The sequence below is a fragment of the Arvicanthis niloticus genome, chromosome 11 (assembly GCF_011762505.2).
Source record: "Arvicanthis niloticus isolate mArvNil1 chromosome 11, mArvNil1.pat.X, whole genome shotgun sequence".
Classification (NCBI taxonomy): Eukaryota; Metazoa; Chordata; class Mammalia; order Rodentia; family Muridae; genus Arvicanthis; species Arvicanthis niloticus.
In genome coordinates this window covers 64,580,097-64,605,136 of record NC_047668.1, presented here as the reverse complement: position 1 = coordinate 64,605,136, position 25,040 = coordinate 64,580,097, and the positions used below count along the sequence as shown (strand labels likewise).

Genomic DNA, 25,040 nt, shown 5'->3' with positions numbered 1-25,040 from the left:
CTTGAGAAAGATTTACCCAAAAATGATAGCAACCTTTAATAAGTGTAAGAAAGGGGATAAACTGAATGTCAAGAGATGCATATATGTATGTGCATATACCATATATATGATAAGGAGATATGAGGGAAGACTCCTATGAAAAGACAAAGAAGCTGAGTAGGGAGTAAAGGAGAGCTGTGCATAGAGAGAACACTGTCCAGAACCTCTCTGCATCAGGCAAGAGCTGAGCAAGTTCAAGAACAGCCAAGAAGCTTGTGGAGCTGCAATAGACAGGAAGGGAGAAGGTGATTTTTGAGGGAAACTATATTACAGCATCCCCATTAATCCTTAGTTCAGTTTAATGGTACCAGGAGTATCAGGCAACATGGTGCTGAGGTCCTATAGTACATGTGACTTTAAAGATTTCTCTGATTATTACGTGGATTGTGGATGAAAGAGGGCAGTGTGTCCACACGTCCAACTAGGAGGATCTTCCTGCTGCAGGTGACAGATGAGAAAGAAGAAAACAATTATCAAGGGCAGATCAAAAGACAGGCATGCCAAGATGATGGACTACAATGAAACTGAATAATCTTCAGATTAGTGTGTATTGCCTATGTGACTTACAGGTGAATCGTAGTGGCTGGATGTCCAGGATTAGGAAAGACACATTTCCTCATGTGTAAAATTTATCCAGGAAGTGTTTAATAAGTATCTTTTATGTGTCAAGTGCTAGAATACTCACCAAGGCTTCCAAAGGCAATGAAAAAAAAACCCTGGCTCTTCTTGTGAGCTCACATTCTAGAGGAGAAAGAAATACTAAATGAAAAGGCAAAGTAATAACATCCATAAGTATTATTTTAAAAGAGCATGAAGGAACTGGCTTAACCTGAGAAACCTCCATTACAGTTGTAGATTAGAATTGTCCAAGTGACTCCCAAAGTAGTAGGTTATTGCTGTTACAGTTAGTTGTCCTTCAGGGGTTGAAGACACAATGCACTTCAGACCTAGGACTCTGAAGCTGGACTTATCCTGATTTATCCTGAAAGCATCCTTCCTGTGCTCTAGCTTTCATAGTACCAGAATGTACTGTGTCTGCTGTCACGGGAAGAATCCAACTATGGTGCCTATGAATCACAACAATGACCAGCATGGGACATTCTCCCTAAGAGTGCAACTGTGGCACTCATAGATGGTGGTGACCAACAGCTGTCTAATTGAATGTAAGGCCCACTCCACAGTAGGAAAATACTTCCTGATATTAGAAACTTTGCCAATTACATGGGATTTTTAAAGTGATGAATTTTAAAAGGGAATCTACCACTAACAATCTAGTCAGCCAGAAAAATTCCTAACTGCATTCTACATTTTAACCTTACACCCACAGTCAAGTGTAACTCACTCCTCATCAAAGAAATTCCTTTTTATAGGAAGCCTACATCACCTCAGAAAACCACAACTGGTAAGAACTCAAAAATCAATGGGCTTTATGGTCACCTACGAAACAGCTCCTGGACCTAAGGCTCAGGGAACATCATAGAATATGGGAGCAGAGGAGTGTAGAATGTCAGATATAAAAGACCAGGAAGTCTGCTGTGACATTTTGTCTGCTAGAAATTACATGAAAGATATACCCATGATACCTCAACAATGAAACTGCTTAAGAGCTAAATAATGACAATATCAAGACATGCTAACAAAGAAAGGGGGCATCTCACAGGCTGTCACTCCCAGACAAAGAACTACAGAACTATTAGTGACTGCTGACAGAACAAATTAGTCTCTCCCAGGGATGAGACCCCTAATTGGTTATCCAGTCCAAGGTGAACTCATCAGGCTGTATGCATTGACTTATACATGTATGTGTATGTGTATATATGTATACACACACATACATACACACATAAATAATCAAAAACGGTCATCAATTTGAAAAAAAAGAAGACATGGGAGAGATTAGAGGAGCAATGGGAATGGGAAAGGAGGAAGTGATGTAATTATATTTTAGTTTTTAAAAAGAGGAACTGACAGGTTTGGGTTCCCTAGAAACCGAAGTGTAAGAAGAAAACTTACAGCTAATGCTTGAAAGAGAAGGTGCAGCTTCAGGAGAGTAAAAGTGAAAGGAGTAGGAAGCAGAGTTCGAAAGAGAGGAGAGCAAACGCAAGGAATGTTTCCAAGGCATCCAGCTTTGCATCAGGTGACAACTAGTTCTCCTCAGAGAAGACCATTGGAGGGAGGTCAGCAGCTGAGCCTTGGTCTCTTCATATAGATCATCTATTTAAGTGCTCTATAAAAGTCCTGTATTTCCGAGTTGTGTCACCTGGACCCTTTGAACAGCCACTGGAGAAACCAGATCCTTCTTCAATCTAGTCACCTTAAATTTGGAGCACACTGCACTGCTGAAAGAAAGGTAAGAATGTAAGATAGACAAGCCAAACGCTGAAGGCAAAAGGTATAGTGTTGATGATTTCTAAGGCCAGTTTTCAGCTTCAACAAAGTTAGATTCAATCCCTGGCTAATGATATCAGTCCAGTTCTGCCCCTGAAGTTGTCTGATAATGACCTTGATGAATGACCCAGGCCTCTCTACATCAGCTTGATAACATTAGCATCTGAGGAGTGCTATAAAAAGTAGGAAATTAAGAGGCAAATATACTGACTAAACTAGGATTTGGACAGAACTTCTGAACTAAACTACTCACAGTCAGCAAGCCTTTCCCTCTTGAGCTGACTGACCCCAGTCTTCAGCTTTCTAGTCTTCCAGACCTCAATGGTGTTTGGACGAGGTCTCCTCCATCATTGTCAGCTTCCTGTGGCAGGAAAGTTCACCTTTCTTGGTACACTCTTCAGGATCCTAAATTTTTGAACTTCTAAAATTAGGATGTTGAAAACTAGTCAACATTCCTTATTGATGACATCATAGACATAGAGGTAGAAAACTTCCTTGTTGTGTAAACTGTCCTGTATAGTCAAGTACCCTCATGTTCCAACAAACAGAGAGAGAGAGAGAGAGAGAGAGAGAGAGAGAGAGAGAGAGAGAGAGAGAGAGATTCCCTAGACAAGTGCTTCTATCTCAAGATGAAAACAAACACACTGGAGCCTTTTTCTGATGCCTTTATAACCAACCTGAAAGTAGCATGCCATATAACAGTAAGTTGAAGTCCTTAACATCCAATCACAGCATCAACAGAGTATGGTCGAATTCCTGTTTCTTTAGAAAAGAAGAATGATAATAATAATATCAACATCACGGGTAAGTCTATCAAAAAGTATGGCAATAAGTTACTTGACACAACTCTAACATAATCTAAAATAGATTGTTAACATCCTTAAAAGAGTTAGTTAAATACTTAACTGCCTTTGTTTTATATAATTTGCCCCACTAAAAAGAGAAATAAAACCTAAAGTCTTCATGAGGAGTTTAATACCTTTAGTTCTTCTGTCAGTAGAAGATGAAAATGAGTCACATGCCTAATGCACGCATCCATGGTTGTTCTGTAGTTCTTATCTCCAGCAAGAACAGCTAGTTTGGGGGATAGATGTGGAATTCATTTTAACAAGGAAGTGGCTCAAATGCTCCTGCAAGGCATTGTGGGAACAGCAGTGAAATCAGTGTCTGGGGTCGGCTCCCCTCAGTCACATCTCTATATTGATTGTTCCAGTAATATAATTTACTACATGTCAATCAGTCTTGCTTAGCCAAACCCAAAACTATTAAATCCATGCATGCTAAGGAACTTTTACCCACAGTGTTAAGTATGTGAGAGACAGGGCATTTTTCCTGGGTTAGTTATAAGTGATGTTCTTTATATTTTATCTGTTTTAAATTTTGCTTTTGCTCCCTTCATAGTGTTTGTAACATTGAGAGGTTTCTGTTTGTTTGTTTGGTTGGTTGGTTGGTTTTTTTTTGGGGGGGTGGCGTTGGTTTTGCTTTAAGCTACTTTGCTTTCTCTTCTAGACAAGTATGTGATCTTAATATTGATTCTCAAGTAGTCTGAGCTCTACATTGGCAAATTTGTATGTATTGGGACGTTGGGCCATGTTCCATGTGCTGCCTTTGAAATATGAGCACAATACAATGACTTCACATTGCGTGAGCATGCCAACCAAGTCGAGGCTGAGGGATCCAGCCACAACAGGCAGTCCTTTCATCCAGCATTCTTCAAAACTGTCATAAATTATTGCTGTTGGATGTATTGCCAGGATTCTGGAGCCAGTTTTCATGGGTAAGAGGACTGGAGGACCATCCGTTACCACCCTACTACCCAATCAGCTACCCAACATCTCTTTGTGACAGTGGCTTTAGACCATGGCTTCTGCCTCGTGCAGCAGAACAATCATTTTACTTTTTGAAAGCTGAAAAAGATAAACTGTGGGTGTCAGAGCAGTAAAGCTTAAGGCGGAAATAAGTCAAACCACTTCAAAACTACTTTTTAGAGTTTCAGACAGTAGCCCCGAAACTTAGAGAAACCTCAATTTTCTTACCTTCATCGTTGAAGCCTAAAGTAGGCAGAAACCCTGACGGAAGAAAATCCATGCCTTTGTGGATAGAAAATGCAAGTAACATCCCATGTTAGCTTGGCTTTAAGTTACTGAATGGTTTCCCGCATTTCCCCCTCGAGTCCCATGATCTCTATACTTTCACTCCCTGTGTTTAGATCTTCCAAAGAGACTCAGATGTTCTCTTCATCAGAGCAGAATAAAAGCAATCCTCACATTACAGGGCAGACGATTCTAGAGCCCTGTCCATATCCCCTTAAAGTAAACTAATCCCTCGTTCGTTTGATGGGGCAAATGTTCAGCTTTTCACATGATTTTTGCTGGAGCACGATGATCAATGCATTTCTTTGATGCATGAAAGAAGCTTCACAAAATACACTGTTTAAGGAGCTGGAGCCCAGCCTGGAAACATGGTCTGCTTTGTTCTTCTGGCAACTGGCTCCTGTCTAAAGCATTTCTCCATTGTGAGGATCTGTCTTTTCTCCTCCAGCCATGGCCCTCAAGCTACAATAACAGGCTCGTGATTTTTTTTTCTAGATACCAAAGTTATGAATACACTTTTATGAATATTTTCCTTTGAACTCACTTCTCTTGAAGCAAAAAAAAAAAAATAGCTGTATGTATTGCAGGGTTAACACTTGTAGGCAAAACATACAAGTTGTTTCATTAGGGGCTGTAAAATGCTCCAAAATGCACACTGAAAAATTCTAAATCCAGGACAGTGTATATGAAGCACTACCTCTACAGCTGCAGTTCTCAAAAAGTAATGGTTCTGACTGCCATGAATTTCACAAAACAGATTTCAGAGATTGCTATCCAAATCCATGCCCCAAATGTCTCTCTTTATGACATCATGATTGCTTCTCTTGGTGAAATAGAACGGCGACTCATGCAAAGCAAGGAAGCAAGCCTTCAAGGCGTTAAGCTGCTTAAGAGTGTGCTGTCCCCATATCCCATTTCAAAGCATCCTTCAACCCCCTCTAAAAATAATTCTATGAACAACTCAACAGATTATAATAGATCTCCTATTAATTTCACTCTCCCTCAAAAGGAGCTTAATCAATTCAGCTTATAATTCTGAATGCAGCAATGCCAACTATCATTCAGATTACTGACTAGATTTATTTTCCTGCTGCCTACTATTGCTTAAATCATGAACCATCAATGCAACAATTTATTTCCTAATGTTAAAAAAAAGGAACTTTCACAAACTCCTTTTAACTATTTTTCTGTCATATTAAAAAAAAATTAATCTGAAAAACTCAGCTCCCTTTAATCCTGCTTTGTGGCTTGGATTTCTCAGTCTTAGAGCTGCTCGCGTTGATATCAGTTTGTGCTCAGGCTGATGCAAAAATAGCTTTTGGTGTGGCGGGGAAATAAATCTGCACAGAGATGACATGCCTTTGATGGCTAACACTGTGAAGTGAGTCTTAGCAACAAAGGGTTTGAGAAATGTGACCCAGGCTGAGGGAATGTTCAGCATGCAACTGTCACTTTATCTAACATGAATAATATTGTAGAAAGTTCTAGACCACAGAATATGTGTGAGCTTTAAGACCAGATCCTAAACATCTGGGTTCATATTCCACTGTGGCCATATACTGGCTCCATGATTTTGAAGAATATACTTAACTCTTCTATGCACCATAAAATAACGGTAATGATACCAACTACCTCTTGAGTTGATGAGAGGATTGCATTGTCGAACACATGTGAAGCACTTCTGGCATTTTCTGTCACACAGAATCATCACTCAGTAACTATTTGCTCTTGATGGGGAGGTAGCTCACCTAACAGAGTACTTGCCTAACTTCCATCGCCTCATAAACTACATGCAAGGGAACATGTCTGTAACCTCTACCTGTAATCTCAGATGGAACTAGGATAGCCAGAAGTCCAAAGTCATCTCACCTACATAGTGAGTTCAAGGCCAAGGCCAGCCTTGAATAAATGAGACTATGTCTCAAAAAAAGAAAAAAAGGAAAGAAAAGGTTAAGTGGAACTGGGTTGCTCAGTGGTTAAGAACACTTGTTGCCCTTGCTGAGGACCTAGGTTTGGTTTCCAGCACCAACATAGTAACTCACAAACATCTGTAACAGTTCCAGCGAGTATGATGCTCCCTGGAACTTCTGACCTCTGAGAGCATCAGGCTCATACATGGTGCACATGTACACATAAAATAAAATAAGTACACTAAAAACAAAAACAAAGTTAAACTTAAGTTACAGAGGCACAACATCCCTCATAACCTTAGAAACAGCACTGTAAAAGAAATTCTAGAAAATGTTTATGGTGTTAAATATGAAATTACAATGTTTTACATTATAGTGATTATATCACAGTCCATAATTATGTAATCACATAACTAAAATTATATACTTTCCTTTTCCTACCTAGAACTTATATTTTAGCAAGTAAATTACTTTCCATTATGCCCGCTGTTATTAAACTTAAAACCAAAAATATTTCTGAATATTTTAGCCAGTTCACTCTCTACCTATCCTTAGAAGAATAACGATTTACTCCATCTCTGTCATGAACATAGGGAACAGTGGCCCCAACTAACCTCATTTATATGAAATGATTGATTTTTCTAAGTGTTCATCTGACCAAGATTATTATTTATAGATAATTGTTTTCTATCTCTGAAAATAACTCAGATGCCTACTTGTCTCTGAAAAAAAAAAATGCTATTATCTCCCAAACCCAAACACCCGAAAAACTAATTGCAAAAAAAAGTGTCATAGTTTATGTGCTACTGTTACGATTCCTCAATATTCACTCTTGAGCGTATACTCTGTGGCCTTTTTCTGTTTTTATCTTAACACAAGATACAAAAAGAAAATACATGTCTTATAAATTACATTAGTGGGGGGAATTCCCACAAATTTGAGATACAGTTTGATTCTACCTATATAAGAAATATGTGCAGTAAAACATGAGACTAACCAAAGAGGCATTAGTCTGTTAATGCAATGGGATTATACTTCTGCATCCTTTTCCAATGGCTTTGTCACGAACTCTATTGTCTTTACAAAAGAAAATTAAATGTATAAAAGTCTAGAAAACTGAACCATGCATTAACACATACACTTTCTCATTTTACGGACATGGAAAACAAATTCACAACATACAATTTAATGCAGACTTTAATTTCCATGAAATAAACTCCACAAAGCTTTTTTTTTTTTTTTTTTAAAGAAACTTAAGGACTGTCCAAGTACATGCCTGTGTTTCATTACACATTATATAGCACACTATACAATGATAATGTCACATATAAAACTACCACTATACAACATCATTGTGTTTAAGTATTGTTTACAACTCTATGACATCGGTAAGTGGATCTAATGTCATTTTAAAGTTTTCATCCAAAAGTTTCAAAAATTATTTTTTATTTTTTTACATGTTTCTTTCTTGTCTCTAGAGGAAAATTAGTGAAGGCATCACAGAATTCTACAATTTGCTAATCACATATTCGAAGACACCTACAGAATGAATCTATAGGACAGAAGTCTACACACATTTATCTGGAATCAGATTGTTTAAATGATGTCTTGAAGTTTCTGTGGAAGCAATTACCAGACACTAAATTCAAATATTACAAGTGAAGATATTCCAACACAAAGACCTGAATGATTTTGTTGAGATTGTCGATGGTTGGCGCATGCAGATTTTCTTCATTGTCATCCATGGTGTGCCAGACTTCAGGGAAAGGAGAAGCTATCAGGTGAAGAACTGGGACACCTGGAGGAGAGACGCAACTCATGAGTAAGAATTCCCGGGGGGTAAGCTAGAAAGTAACATTTGCAGGCAAAGAAAGATCCATATCCTTTAAGCCACTCGATAATTCATTGTTTCACAGCACATCTTCCATGTGTATGAGTACCTCAAGGCTTGTCAAACACACATCATTTAATCCAGTAGGGGATGATAAGACACCCATTGCCTGCAAAGCTCTTGTTCCGGGAGTAGAAAGGCAAGACCTTGCCTTTGTGAAGTTTACATTCTAGTGGAGAAACAAATGGACACATACAAGACATAATCATAGGCACTGCTAAAGCTTTTCAAAAATAACAAATCAGGGTGTGGGGATACAGATGGAGGGCAGGCAAGGGGACTGAATGAATGAGGAGCTATTTAAAACCAGGGAAGAGCCTCTGCAGAAGCTAACATTTAAATCGAGGCACAAACTGAAAAGAAAGCAGGCCAGGCAACGATCTACACATGAGCACTGTGGGTAACAATAGTCCTAAGTGTTAAGCTCCTGAGGCTTGGGCTGAGCAGGGAACACAAGATAGCCAATGTGGCAAAATCACAGAAAGAAGTGAAAAGCAAAGTAAGAGATGATTTTGAAACAGAATCAGAAAATGGAAGTCTTTTTAAGAAGTGAAAAGCAAAGTAAGAGATGATTTTGAAACAGAATCAGAAAATGGAAGTCTTTTTAAGAAGTGAAAAGCAAAGTAAGAGATGATTTTGAAACAGAATCAGAAAATGGAAGTCTTTTTAAGAAGTGAAAAGCAAAGTAAGAGATGATTTTGAAACAGAATCAGAAAATGGAAGTCTTTTTAGGCCATGGTAAAGACTTTCTGTTTTGCTCTATAAGACAGCAAACCAGGAGATTTAAAACAGTAAGTATTAGCATAATTTGATTTTAAAAGGTAATTCTATTTTATGGGCAAATAAAGGGAGAAGCAATAGTAAAATTTAGAGATCAGTGGGGAGGCTTCCTAAAAGTCACTGAGTTAATTTAGACTTTCACATCATGACACAGGATAGCTTTCTCTTTTTTTAATAACCTTTGATTTTATTTTATGTGCATTAGTGTTCTCTTCTGTCTGTGTAAGGTGTCAAATCCTCTGGAACCAGAATTACAGACATTTGTGAGCTGTCACATGGTTACTGGGAATTGAACCTGGGTCCTTTGGAAAAACAGCCAGTGCCCTTAACCATTGAGCCATCTCTACAGCCCCCAGGATATCTTTCTTACCAACCAGGCCACATCAAAGTTGAATGAAGGGCAAGAATATATAGCTTAGTTTTATGCAAGGCAAGGTAGGATGTCAGAGAATTCTGGGGTTTCCTAACTATGTAACAGGTATGGAGAAACAAAGAAGCTATCAAGACTTCAGAAAGTCTCTCATGAGAAAAGAGAAGCCATGGCATAATCAAACTAATTGATTTATTATATTTAATGAGTCCTGTCACTCCTAGATGGTTGCAAATTAGGGAAAATAGGAATTATTGTGTAGCCTAGCATTGTGTATAAGATTCAACTTAAAAGGTCATCTTTAAGACTTAAACATACATCAGTGCATGATACAGAAGTGGAACTCAGAGAAAGGACAGAATTAAGACAGCTCCCAACACACTGACTTGGATAAATGTAGATTATTTACTAAAAAGGGCAAGATGAGGAAGGAAACATTTCATGACACATATTCTTCCATGTCAATGAACAATAATGGGCTCTATCATTTCATCTGATAATCCAAAGAAAGGGGCTGATAAAGGGATGTTTTTGTTTCCTTTTGTTTCGTTTGTATTTGTTAGCTTTAATTTTTTCATACAATATATTTTGATCATTTTCTTTCCCCTTCCTCAGCTTCCCCAAGATATCCCCCACATCCTGGCCCTCCCAATTTTATATTTCATATTCTCTCTCAAAATCAAAACAAAAAGGCAAAAAGTACCAAAACAAAACAAACAAAAAGCAAAGGAACACCTTTGTGTTGGACAATAGAGCCTGCTCTGGAGTGTAGCTAATATACCCAGTGTCACTCCACTGGGGAAAAAAAATCTCAGTGGGTAAAAATTGCAGATAACTTCTTGGTTAGGGATAGGATTTTTAATTAGGGGAATGTCCAAGTACCTGGTAAAGAGGTGTTAATGTATTACAAGCTGCTTCTGAATAGCACCTCCCACCAATATAGACCAGGTTAGGGTGTATCTAGATGTCTTCCTTACCATTTAATTCATTTTAATTATCTAACATTAATCTTATAGATATAGATCCATAAGGCACATGTTAGCCAAAACATTATTTATAGCAAAATACATATATTACCTTTTAAAGATAGGCTCTCATTGTAATTAATTTAGTGTCTATTTTAGATCTTTTAAAATAATTTTATATAGGCCAAAATATTAATATATAAATTTAATTCATTCAACCTTAAGAAAGCATGGGCTTAATGATTCAAAGTAAACCAATATTATTCATGCTTAATTTGTTTATCAAATATAAGCAGCAGTTGGAGACCTGGAAACTTTCACCATTAAAGAAAGCTATCTGATGGCACCAGGATGCTAAGTAAAGTTTGGGGAATAGGAAGATTCTTTTACCTTACACAATGGTAACTGCAGAGACTCATGACTATTGAATGTAAAGCCATGATATAAATTAGGCATTTATATCATCTAAGACTCAGTAAGCACCAAAGAAAAGGGATGCTAAAGATGGAAGAACTGGGAAGGATGGGAGAGTGGTATGAATTGGATGCATGACAATGACGGAGCCACAAACTCTTGAACTCACAACAGCCATGACCTTTATGAGATCTTTGTAATACTGGACCCACAGCATCATGTCATGGAGAATAGAAGATCTCACGAGGCCTCACACCTCTCTGAGGATTTACACATAGTTACAATGGTTGTTATGGGAGGGAGAAACATTTACTTCAGTGGTGATCCTACTGGTAAGGTGCCCATACTTCTGTAAATAAATTTTCATCTGCTCCCCTGTAAGTAACCCTAACAAAACCCACTGGGTCATTAAAAAAAATACATGAAAGGGGCAGGGAGATTGTTGAGGAAACAGGAAGGGAGTAATAAGAGAGGTAGGGGTCAAGAGAGGGCAAAGGGAGAGGAACATGCTCAAACTACATTATACACATCTATAAAAATGTTATAATGAAACACTACATACAATTAACATATAATAAAAAGGAATGATAAAAAGGAATGTGAAAATCATATTGTTTTGAAATTTCAAAATGCACATAAAGTATAATAAATACAGTAGACACAGTAGAGAAAACACAATGCACAACAATACACACACACACACACAGTTACCTTTTCTTAAAAATGGAATGTGGTCATCTTGGATAATATTTCCATAACCAAAATTTTGAAAATACTTCCTCTCCAAAGAATGATCCTTGAGTAAACCCAATTCATAGAGTTCCTTTTCTGTGAACAGCAATCAGAGAGTAGATGAGCATCTAATTTTCTCTGATCAAGACTCAAAATACATCCTTATTTAGGGGGCTTGAAATCTTATCACACATAGAATTCTTCTCTACATATGTATCAGCAAACATGGCCACATCTCTGACAGTAAAAGTCTACGCTGCACCTATGTATACTACGTATACTTTGAAGTAGAGGAGAATAGAGACAGAAAGGCACACGTGACACTGGTGTTGGGGGTGAAAACCTCTTTAAGAGTAAATGCCACCAACCAAAGAGTACACATGGAGAGACCCATGGCTCCAGCTGCATATGTAGTAGAGGATGGCCTTATTGGGCATCACTGGGAGGCGCCCCTTGTCCTGTGGAGGCTCCGAGGATAGAGGAATGCTGGGGTGCTAAGGCTCCAGTGGGTGGTCAAGTAAGGGAAGCACTCTCATAGAGGCAGGGGGAGGGAGGTGGGGAGTTTGTGGAGGGGAAACTGGAAGGGGAGATAACATTTGAAATGTAAATAAATAAAATAATCAATTAGGAAAAGATTAAAAGAGACCAAGAATCTAATGACAAAAGAAAAAAAGTAGATACTCAATAGAACAACTGAGATTGAGAAAGAGAAAATAAGAGTGAAAGGTGTTGGGAGAGCTCAGGCTCAGATGCTCATAGATCCAGGTGGTGCATGGGGAATGCCTGCGGAGGGATGTAGGGTCTAAAGTGGGACATGCAAACAGTAGGATGTCATACAGCAACTGGCCACTGTGTGGGACCTCTATCGGTGATTCTCAAGGGGTGGTTCCCGATCAACAGCTTCAGTATCACCTGAGACTAATGTAGAGACGCAAACCAGCTGACACTAATTCAGGTTACAGTCCATTAACCCAAGCATGAGCATGAACTTGGGGGATTCTACTCTGTCCTGAAGTTTGAGAACCACTGACCCACACAGCCCATCACTCTTGTTGTCCTGTAACACATAACTAGTACACATAACCCATGTGCTTGCTTGTTACAAAATGGTAAGATATCATGAGATGATAAAACAAGGAAATCATTCCTGGGGTAGCTGTTCATTTTTGTGATTATTAAATTTCAAGGGTAAAACTGTATCGACTAGGAAGCAAGTGTAATGGGATTTTAAGAACACTTGAGAAAGCCCCAACTACCACCATATATAATGTTCTATCAATATTTGTATTTCCTTAACCATGGGGTACATTTTTCTCATACAATCAAAGAAATAGTTAAAAAGGTAAATTCCACAAACAAACGAGGACAGTGCAATAGACTGATGTGTGCGTTTCAGAAAAGGAAATAAGAGAGGCACAGGGAGCCCTTGGTGGGGAAAGACAAAGGAAGAAAATAGAAGGAGACGAATTTGAGATGGAAACTGAAATTAAATTCCAGAGTATCTTTTGGCATCATTTCTAAGAATCTATAAATGTAGTGTTTTGACATTTGTATTTCAAAATAGAATTCCACCTAAGAATCTAAACTGGGCCTGCTGAAGATTAGGATTAATAAACTAATTGGTAGGGTCAGACAGATGCCAGCGAGGTATGTTAAATATTTAAATAGCACATTTAAACCATAAATTGTGATTTTTTTTAAGGTGTAGTGCTCGTCATAGGAAGAAACACCATTTTGCTCTGTAGTAACTGCGATGCTTACCAATTGCTTGAAGTCTATTAAACCATCTGGTGGTCTTGGGGAAAAAATTAGGAAATGTTGGATTTGCCGCTCCAATTAAATCTAGTAAGACCAACAGATCCTAAGAGAGAAAAAAATATTGCTTTGTCACAGTCACCCAGACGTGTTTCAGACCCATCGACAGAGAAAAACAGTCCAAACTAAACACATTTTAATAACCGAGAATCACACGGAGAGCTTTTTAAATGAAAAGGGGGTTAGGGACATGATTAGCTAACCGGTTTTGAGAACATCTTGCTTACACAACATGGATAAATGGAGATGTTATTAGACATCAGAGGAACACAGCTAAGGATAAACTGGAAAGGGAGATTTGATGCACGTTTTATGGTTTGAGAAAAGAATAAATTTGCTGCATGTTCACGTGGTAGTCCAAGCCTGTCTAGTCTATGCCTTTGTAATTAGGCATTTCTAACTTTAATCTGTAACGAAAGGGTAAGCATGAGGAGAGCAAGTAAGAAAAAATTCCTTTAAAGGATATGCATCATGCTACTGGATCGCCGTTTCCTTGCGTAGCCAACAGTTCGATCCAGCTACTCTCTAAAGTCTCCTGTTATAACATTCCAAATGAAGCCAATTTCTCTTAGCTTATTTTAGCCATAAAACATCAGCAGGCTTGAGGACTCACTTCCTGAAGACCACCACCTAGATTAAGGCCTCCTGATTTAGTAATAAAATAAGCGAAATACTGTGTGGGTAACTGACAACTGTGAAACCTGACATATACTGGATAAATGCTTTCCGGTTTCAAGATTCCAAAGACATGGTATACATGAATGATATATACATACACGTATATATAATTGATATACATATTCACTCATTTGGAAAAAATGTTTGTTTGAAATAGGAACATATTTGTGAGATTGGATAAATTTCTGAGAAATAGATGGGCTTTTCCATCACTGTGGGTCATATATCTGGACTGAAAAGTAACTACTAATTGTCTGCATCTCTTCTCATTTGTCTGAACCCCTCTGAGCTGCTCGAGCACAGTGAATGGGTGATGACCACATGCCTTTGACTCACGGCAAGTTGTCCACGGAAAGTCATGCTCACTTAAGGGGTGTTTGGGAATTACAGAGGACACCGGTTGCTCATTTGATTCATAGGGTGACAAACAGCGGACATGTGTGAAGGCAGGGTGGAGGGTTTAGGGAGAGTATCAGAGACAACTGGAGAACACTGGGAGGAATGACATCCCGAGGGTAGCATAAGGTTCTAGGCTGGAGTTGATGTGGAATTGGTGACAGATCTAGTATGGGAAGAGAGTCATAGGAGGGGATTTACTGGCAGGCCACAGAAGGAAGATGTGTGGAGGTTGGATGCTAAACCCACTATTTAGTAATAGCAGCAGAATTTTAAGGCATCCTCAAAACATCTCTCCCCTCACATCATCAGGGCTACGTCAACCTATCACATCAAATTAAACATGCACATTGTAGTCACTGTACTGCCTTAAACACACGGGAAATTCCTCACTCTGTCCTCTTTCCTCTCTGCCCTGAGGTTCCCAGCCTCCTCTGCCTGGAAAAGGCCTTTCTCTCTCCGTAGTACACACGGTTGGGTGGGGGGTGCTCTCACTGAACCATGAATCTAATGACTCCTTAATCTGATGTTCACATCATTTTAATTAAGCCAAACACAGCTTCTAACATAGAATCATTCTTTTTAGGTCTGGGATTCCTCAAAAAGCCAGTGCTTGCCAAGGAATGTTCTACCATAAACAGTACTCTGAGGATTTCGTGGCGCTTTTAGGTCTTTACTTGGTCTTAGTAGCCTTTTCTCTGGAGACAGGGACTGAGCTACAGAGCCAAGGTAATTACTCAAACTAACCATGCCATCCAGTTGGTTGGTGCCTCTTGATCCAGGAGGGTGAGGGCTTGATGCCATCTTCTGAGCTAAGTGCCGAGACCCATACAGAGAATCTTGAGGAGACCAGTGATGAAAAGCCTCTTCACCATCAAAGAAAATTAGCCGGAGTGAGAGATCTGGCTTGGAACCAGAGACATCCTAAAAAAACAAAAAACAAAAACAAAATTTGGAAAAACCAATGGGAACTAACTTCAACCAATCACAGACTCCCAGACTGTATATTAAAAAGCACTTAATTAGGACATATTGACCTAGGATTTTCTTCAGAGATATCTATGAGCAGTATATCTTCAAGATGGGTTCATGATGATCATCAGTGGAAAGAAAGAGCAAAAATTCTCCAGTCATTTAAAAATTCACATTCTTTCCTAGTGACTGGGCAGAGAGACAGATGTTTCATGAAGTGGAGAGGTCCAAGCAAATGAAGATGTGCCAGAAGTTACTTGATACCACCTCCAACCCAAACATCATCATGCTCCTTCTAAAACAAAACGTCTTACATGTGCCCTTACTCCCTAGCAAGCTGTTACACTAGGGCTGCTGTGACAAGGACTGTGACCTGCCACTGAACTCAGGTGGATGTGTTGCCCCAGCCGCAGCCTCTCCTGGGATGCACCTCTTGGGAGCAGCCGATATCCCATGGCTACCTATTCAGACACTTGCATCTCTCTATAGAGCCACCACCTCCACAGCTCTCTGGGAGTTAGCTGAGGCTGCTGTAAAACCTGTACTGCAGCTCCACTGCTCCCTCCTCCTAATCCCATCTAATCCCTCTTCTGCCAGTGTTGATCTAAGGCCACTCCCTACTCACTGACGACTGCTCATCAGGTGACAGTCCACCTGGGAATGCGCTTCCTGGAAACCTAAGTCCCAACCTAAAGAACTGGCTGGGTACCTTCTCACCTTACTGGAGTCTGAAATTTGTTACTGAATCTAAGTTCAAGAGTCTACCCTAGGAACAGTGTAGGGACACAAACAGAATAATTATAGTGTTTCTCTTCAGAGAATGTATACATTTGGCAAGTTAGGAGAGAGAAAACAAATACATGAGTGTGGTAATGTAATATGCCGAGGGGCTCAAGTGTGAAACGTGCATCCATTGGAGAGAGGGAGGAATGAGAGACGGAGCCCTTGAGACATCAAGCAAGGCTGTGTGAGACAGACACTATTTGGGAAAACTAAAAAGGTTTACATTTTTTAATCCAGTTATGACTCTCCTGTACACATCAGTCCTTTTGGCATTTAAACCCCCAAGCCCACTTAATTTTACCTCTTCACAGCTTAACTTCTACAATGACCCTATTTACTCCATATTTTGGTCAGATTTCTGGTAATCATTCCAGTCCTTCTCTTATATACACTGTCAGCTTCATTGTCTCTAGTCATAGTCTCACTTTCATGGAACAAAATAATAACATGGAGTACCACTCTCTACCTGTGTTGTGACTATTCTCAAGATGCTGAACCTAGCTAGACAAGATGACCCACCAGGCCATGTGCCAGCTTAAAACCCATGAGCACAAGTTTTGATACAGCCTTTCTGTACTGTGCTGTAGACAACACACAAGCACAGTCATGCTGTATGTTCTGGGTTCGTTCACTCACCCTGAGTATTTCACACTTTTCCTTTCCCTAACCTGCAGTTCCCCAGCTCATCCATCTGCACTTCCAAGTGAAGGCCTTGATTTCCTCTTGTCAGTCGCCTTAGATGCGAGTCTCCCCACACATGCACCGAATTCCTTCTCCTCATGTCTGCGCAAGGACATTGCTTTAGCAAACGCCATTTCTCCTACGTTAGGTTTTCTGTCTCTGCTGGATAGTTCTGTGGGTTTTCAATCTCTGTTAACTGTTGGCCTCTTTTCCCATTCATAGAAAAACTCACTGAAAAAGTTTTATATGTGCAGTGTTCCTGAGGCTTATTCTTCAGTTCCATTTTTTTTTTTTTAAATTCTGGGTGTTAACCCAGGAGCCCCAAACATGCAAGGCAATTGCTCTACCAAATGAATCATGTTCCCTGAAGTAATAATAAATTAATTCTCTCTAAACTCCCCAGCGGGTGTACATATGCTTCTCACTACTGCCCTAAAGTTGTGGATTTGCAAATAAAAGAAACACATGCACGCACACGCGCGCGTGCACACACACACACACACACACACACACACACACGACAGCAGCCTTTTATTTTAATATGTCTTAAACAGCTCAATGATTGGGCACTTCCAAACCTCCCCACAGCTAACATACTCTCCCCTCCAATGTTCCTGAATTATTACTTACTAAAACCTATATTCCCCCCTAGCCTCCACAAAGTCAGGCCTGTAGCCCTCCTGAACAATGATCCCTGATTCTTACATGTTGTCAGTCTCTCTATCTCTCTCTGTCCTACACTTCTCAGGCTGGGAACTTCTCCCCAGCAATGGAGATTCTCCTCCTCCCTAGAGGTCCTTGCCCGGGGAACCTCAAAGTCCACCTCTGTCTCCTGCTCAGCCATTGGCTGTAGAAGACATGTGAATTCTCATGTAATTTGGGAACCAATAATGTCAGCATTAAATCAAATCCACAACATCTCACCCTTTTCATTAATTAAAAAGGCCTTTTCTCTTAGACATACATTGAACATAGTTATAACAGTGATGTAAACTATAAGGTATGATATACACTAATAACATCTAGTCTATCGGTTTTGTCACTTTAGGTACGTTACTATAACATCTATCCTAACTTCCTCCAGGCTTTCTATGAGGTCTGTTCTTAAGTCTATGCCTTCAGGCTTCATCTCCTCCAAGTACTAAAACATAGGTGTCAAGAACACCTATGACCTACACACTGCTAAATCCAAAGGTCAACTCTCAGTCTTCATCATCTCTGACTTACTGACAGCATCCAGCATAACTGATGCTCTATCCTGGGTAAAATTCGTCCATTCGCCTCCTAGAACAAGATGTTCTGCCTCTCTCATTCAGAAGATCGAGTTCAATGTCAGGCACCTGGCATCTATTGAGACCAGCAAGAAGAAATCAAGGCTATTACTTAGGAGTGAGGATGGGCAAGGTAAGGAACTGCAGGTTAGGGAGAGGAAGAGTGTTTAAATACTCACTGTGAAAGTGAATGGATGGGGAAAATACAGATTCCTTCATGTCTCCTCCCTCTTAAAATCAAAGAGCACCAGGACTTGCTCCCTGGTTGTCTTCTCATCTCTGCTGCATCTATCCTTGAATACCTATTCTGAATAGTGTGTGTGTGTGTGTGTGTGTGTGTGTTCCCACATCTGATCTCCAGACCAACATATCAGTTGGCAAATTAACATCTCCACACAAATATTTAATAGCTAACTCCCACACATGTGAGTATGCATGTAGAAAACCCATGCCTCAATTTTCAGACACAACCTCATTGTTTTCTAGCTTCTAGGATTTCTACTGAGAAGTCCTGACTCACTTTCATCCTTACAGTTTTTATATGACTTGGAATGGTCCCATTAAAAAACTTGTCATTTTATTTTTTTTCTTTCTAAAAAGGATATTTCATCTACTTCAGAGTCCTATGTTCTTAGTGCTTTCTTGATAATAGCACCTTTAATTTCAAATTTCCATGACCTCTTTGCTATGATGTGATTACTCTGTTATCAAAGACTGTTTTCTTTTATGACTGTAAATTCTCTCATGTCTAAGGATTTTTAAATAGCATCAAGCTATCTTCTGCTGCCCCTTGCAGTATCTATACTATTCCTCCAACTTCATGTTTCAATTTGCATAATTAGTTTTTCTTGCTTTCTTTCACAGTGGAAACTGTTTTCTAATATCTGGCCATGCCTGGTGTTTGTTTGTACAGAACAAGGTACTATAATGTTCATCGGAGACACAAATTGGTTGGCTCTACTGCAGTCACTTTAGGGAAATCTGGTGTCTATTCAGTGTTCTCATTTAAGATTGCCAAATGTCTCCCTTGGCATCCTTGTCTGTGGCATCTGCATTCTCTGGAGACAGATTCTCCAGTCCTCTGTCTGCTGCTGGCTTTCTGGTGCTAGGAATGGAAGAAAGCCTGAAGACCTCACTGTTCAACATGGTATTTACCTAATCTCCTGATCTGCCTAGGGTTCCTCATCACAGCCTTCTTTAGAGCTTGTCCTCCCAAGTCCAAAATATCCTTGGTTTAATTTTTTTTTTAAAGAAATTTTCTAAAAGCCAGCAGAATGTTCATCTCCCTGCCTGGCATGGATTCAAAATCTATTCATCCATATGTTTCTTATACTCATTCACACACACACACACACACACACACACACACACACACACACACAGTGCCTCACTTCTGCCTTCCTAAGTGTGCCAGACCTCTTAACTACCTCCTGTTATGATTTTGACAGGAGACTACCCAGTACCTTCTGAAGCTTTCCCATTTAATAAAGGAGCATGGCTTCTCTCTACTTGTCTCCATATTGTGTTTCCCACCAACACATGTCCCCTAGTTTCTTCAAAGACAGAATTTTCCTCGTTGCTTTAAAGTGATACCAGATAAAGGAAAAAATAAGGGTTTGAGCAGATTTTTTTTTCTTTGTGGATCGTTTTGTTTTGTATCCCAGGCTGACTTGGAATGCTGATCTAAATTAGGCTAGCCTTGACTGCCTCCCGAATAGATTAGGAAATCTGATGCTTTGGATTCCGTTATAGCCTAGCCTTTATAATACCATCACCCACACCTTCAAAGCCATGTTGGTGGCATATTCCCGTAGTCCCAGCTACTCAGAAGGCTAAAGGAAGATTGGAAGTTCAAAGCTTTATTAGACCACCGAGCAGGCTAGGCCAGCCTGAGCAATTTAAATACTGTCTTAAAATAAAAAAGCAATACACGGCTGGGGTTGTAGAACAACATTTACCTACGTGCAGGAGGTCTTGGCTTCAACCCACTTACTGAAAAGAAAAATACTAAATCATCAGGCCACAAAGACCCTCCTGGTGTCAGGTATACAGCTAAATTAGTAGAAGTTGCAGACTATCATTATTTTCCTGCCAGTTGTAAAAAAAAAAAAAAGAAGCAAAAGAGCAGCTTGCCTCAGGGGACATTGAATCAGTACTCACTAGAGACTACGCCTGTCTAAGTAAATTAATGCTGAGAACAGAATGAATGAACGTAAGTCATTTCACTACATTTAGGTGTCATCTGGCTGTTGACTTTCCAGTGAGACGTGTGAGGCCTTAGGCCTGAAGGAAATGAAAGCTACCTTATTCTACCTAGCTCTACCTTGGACTCAGACAAAAGGTCTCTGGCTGGGCTTGGCCAGATGGCCTCTGCTTTGGGCATTCACAGAATGCTTTGGTACTGAACAGTCTGGTTCCACCCTCTTGCTCTGTAGCTATGCTGTTTTATTTGGAGAAGTAAATTTATTTGTGACACGCAGAAATATGTTTTTAAGTCTCACTTCACTCATTCCATGTTTTTCTGTTAGAAATATAAATATAAAAAAAAAAACCAAAATGGCCTGCCTGCTTATGAATTCCCTCAGGAATGGTTACCAGTTCAAAGCAGGCCAGGGCCTGGGACAAAGGCATTACAGAAGGCTCAGCAAAACAAAACAGAGCTGTAAAAAGGGTATTAAGAGGGTATAAACAATCCTTGCTTTCTTCAAATTGAACATATCCAGCAAACAGAACCAAATATCTCTATTACTTCCATTACATGATAAACCCTTCATTTCTTTGCCCTCATTGTATCAAAAATTAAAGCCCAGGGGGGTGGGGAAGCATTTGTTGCCTGTGAACCAAGTTTCTGTATTCGCTTTGTCATGTTTACTTCGTTGTGAGCAGTATCAGAATTAAATGTCCTCATTCAGGTTAGCACTTTCCCCCAGTGCACCCTTAAGAACACAGAGACAGCAATCAAACCTGAGAGTCGTAAATGCATTCTGAGCTGCAGGCATAACAAGAACACCCCTATGCTACGTAAAACTGAGACAACCATAGACAACACAGACACAACCATAACACACTTCTGCCATGTGCTTTTCATCTTGGTGTGTCTGAATTACCCACACACTGGAGCTCTCCCATAACACCCCCCAAACTCCAGAGACTCATTATTTGCAAAAGAAATATGTTCAATTTAATATATATTCAAGTCTGATGTATATATGTATATATATCAGGTATCAGTTAATAAACCCACCATCAACTATCTGTAAATCATTGCCCATAGTAGACACTTCAAATCATGTGATCTTCCAAATAATACTTCCTCCATTTCATATTTTCTACCCAATTATTTTAAAATGTACCACAAAGTTTTGATTTCCAAATGACCTTCCCACTCTAAGAATTCTAGAACTCATGGAGTTGACGCTGTCTTTGTTTGTTTGTTTGTTTATTGTTTTATCCGAGGGGTCAATAAAAAGAAAGCAGTTACCTTCAAGGTATGGAGTTTCTTGTCTAAGGCACGAGCAAGTTCCAGCATCATTGCACACGGCACGGCTGAATCAGTGGCTCCCACGAACACTCTGCTGTCCCATCGAGGAAAATATTTGGAGTCATAGTGGCAGGCAAGGACCAGGTGTCGTTTCGCTTCTGGATTGAGAGTGCTGATGATGTTTGAGAAGGACCGGTATCCGTAGGGCGTCCTACTCAAGAAGGTGTCGACTTCCACAACCCACTCAGCCTGAAGCCTCTGAATCCGCTGCATGATATGCTGAGCAAAACAAACAGTTCTCATTGGTTAGCAGTGTCTCTGCAATCGCATGTGATGCCTTCTTTCGTTGCTATTGGAACAGCAGCCAGCCCAGGCTGGACTGAAAAATGGGGATATGGTCACACCCTAGGCTAGCATTGAATTTATGGTAATCCTCCTTCCTCATCATTCCAAGCACTAGGATTAATAGCATACATGCCTTGCATGTTTACTGATAGTAATAATATTACTAGTAGTTGTTGTTTGGGTTAATAGCAGCTTCTCATTGAAAAAAGAGGCTGGTCTCCGAGCTCACTCCTAACCTTTTGCCTACTTATCCATCCGGTTCAGTTGTCAATATTTGCCAACACTAGCAATCTGATGTGGATCTTTTTACACACTTCTCTTTGTACAAACCTCACCAGCACACAAGCACGTATATTTGAAAGAAGAGTGTGTCCTTTTGTAGGAAAAGCGGCCTACACTTGCTTTGTCCACTTGACAATCTGTCACAGGCATATCTACAATTCAGGGAGCAAATCCAGTTCAGCACTCCTAAAGACTGCTTTTAACATTTGTAAGAAGCTGAAGTGCTCTGTTTGAGAAATTAAGCATATTTGCTCTATAAACCTCCACTCTAAGCTTTCAAAGAATTACAAAGGGCAGCTGTGGGCGTATGTGCCCATGTCCCGAATGCACAGAATGTGCTCCAAGCCTTGAAACGCTTCACGAGTGGTGGACACTGGTGGAACGTACTAGCACCCACCTGCTGAGGGCTGTAGAGAAAGTTCCCATACCATAGCAACGATGGATGGGCATGTGGTCAGACCCGACCTAAGAATCTATAAGCAACTGTAATCCAAACTTTCTTTCTGTATCCATGGTAGATCCAGATCTGGAGCCCAGAGGAATCTCTCAGCACTGCCTCAAGGCCACTTTAGGCCTTCTGGGCAGCATGGTGACAGTGGCAGGAAGCAGGAAGTGAAGAAAGGACCACCATGCCAGAAACTGAAGTGTCTTCCTTAAGGATGCAAAATGAATGACTTAGAAGTGAGGAATGAGCTCACTGCTGCCTCGCTCTGCTCTTTCCCTGTCCTTATTTTTCCTTGGTCTTGTTTCTCTCACTCTAGCTCTCTCTTCTCCTCCAGTGTTCTTTCCATCTTTGTAAGGTGCCTTATTAAAACACATTCCAGAGCCTCAGACCACAAATGGGCCATTATAATCACTGACAGCTTGTCCCACAATGAACATCTAGACAGGAGGGACCTTGAGATAAATGAACAAATAGCTCACAATAGCTGGAAACAAACGGGAGGGTTTTTCCTACCGAAGAAATACAGAATTTTCTATTCTGGCCAAGTCTTGTGTGGCCTAGAGCCTGCTGATGTAACATGACACACAGGAACAAAGGGCTTTGCACAAGCTACAGCAGGAAGCTTCCAAGGAGAGGGGAACTTAAACAGAGGGGGCGGCACACCATCGATCTTGAAAAAGCCAAATAGACAAATCCCTTCGGTGTGTGCAGTTGGTAGACTATAACCTAAACAGTGCTCTGCCTCCCTTATCTTGCCTTTCAGCTGCTGCTCTATAGACACGCTGTCTTGTTCTGTTCATCAAAAGAAACACTTAGAGCCTTTTCACAACCAGCTCTCCTAGCTCCCTGACTTTGTTACTCACCCACAAGTCCTATACTATGCTTTGTTCAGAGCAGTCTACCATAGGAAACTTGAATTGACTGTAGCAGAAAATGTGAGTTAATACAATGAGAATATATAAAATCACATGACAGAGACCGTTCGTTGTTTCACTAGAGAGATCACTGTGCATCTACAGAGTTTTTCTGAAGATAAAAATGAGTTATCCCTAGACTTCGTTTAATTCCAGCACATCTGGTGTCCAGATGACAAACCGCTTCATAAAATGGCTTCTTAACACCGAGAGTAGCCTGAGAGATGCATTGGAATTTTAAAGTATCTGTTAAAGGTTATCTGTTAGCATTGTTCAGAAGCTTCACCCAGAACCTCATTTCTCAACTCAACGTCCCTACCCTGGCCCATGACTCCTAAAATCTATATGCATACTAACTTCCACAAAAAAAAAAAAATCAACAAGAGTCCCTAATAGCTGTCTCTGAAGTAACCTTTTTGTACATAAAATAAATATTTTCATTTTTCTTAGTAACTAGGATGAAATTAGGACACCAATACTCAGTGGTGTTTTCAGCTTTCAAATTTATTTAGTTTTCAAGTCTCCACCAGAATTCTCTGAAGGGGGTTCCCCAAACTATTGCTTTTATCACAATATTCCTAAGGTCTAAACAGCAGTTCGCACTTGACTCCGAGGCATCAAAGTCTGGGCCCTCCAGGAATGATGAGGGGTTGGGGTGGAGAGATTACCATTTGGCATTCTGATTCTGGGTGAGGCAGTAGAGGAAGCTATTCTGGGGTAACATTAGTATATGGTCCTAGCTGTGATGGAATTAAACAAATTCTAATTTTGCATATCTGAGTAATTGTGCTATAAGCAGCAGATCAGGATTGTTCTGAGAAAGTAGACTCTCCAATACTTACACTAAGTCTGCAAATGTACTACTGTGAGGGTTCTGATCCTGCCACTTTGGACTTCCAGTTAACTGTTTTCCAGGCTATCCCCTACACAAGGCTCTGAGGATCCACACAGGGCTCTCCATTGATGATTGTGCACCAGCAATAAACATACCTACATACCTTTCTCTGAAATTCAGTCTTGACTTTCTAAACTCTATGCATCTCTGATTTGTCTAGCTTGTCTCTTTTAGAAAAGGATCTTGATTGTCCCTCATGAAAATTGGCCACACTTGTGACTTAACTTATTTTCTATGTCTACACTAGAAATCAGTGAAATGCCCACAATTTAATGTTTTCAATTTACTTTTTATAAATGTTATATCTTTAGATTAAAATTTAAATTCAATAGTCAATTTGGGTCTCATTGATCAAAGGTCATAAATGCAAATTTTAAGACACAACTCTGCAAAATACTTTTTCTCCAAAAGAGCTCATAGAGATGTGCATCTTTCCTGGGACTGTAAGAGTTAACCCACAAACTGACTTTGTATAAAGTCCTCAGGATTCTGAAGCTGAG

At 39.9% G+C, this 25,040-nt stretch overlaps 1 protein-coding gene across 1 annotated transcript in view; it reads right to left on the bottom strand.

The window, feature by feature from the left end:
* Window positions 1–7,609: 7,609 nt before the first annotated feature.
* Window positions 7,610–25,040, bottom strand: part of Qpct (glutaminyl-peptide cyclotransferase) — a 33,424-nt gene continuing 15,993 nt past the window's right edge. Inside the window, exons 3-7 of the mRNA XM_034514528.2 lie at window positions 21,660–21,938; window positions 15,219–15,395; window positions 13,344–13,443; window positions 11,562–11,678; window positions 7,610–8,228 (exon numbers count right to left, since the gene is read on the bottom strand). Coding sequence (XP_034370419.1) covers window positions 8,083–8,228; window positions 11,562–11,678; window positions 13,344–13,443; window positions 15,219–15,395; window positions 21,660–21,938 — 819 coding nt within the window. The 3' untranslated portion in view covers window positions 7,610–8,082. The remainder of the gene's footprint in view (window positions 8,229–11,561; window positions 11,679–13,343; window positions 13,444–15,218; window positions 15,396–21,659; window positions 21,939–25,040) is intronic.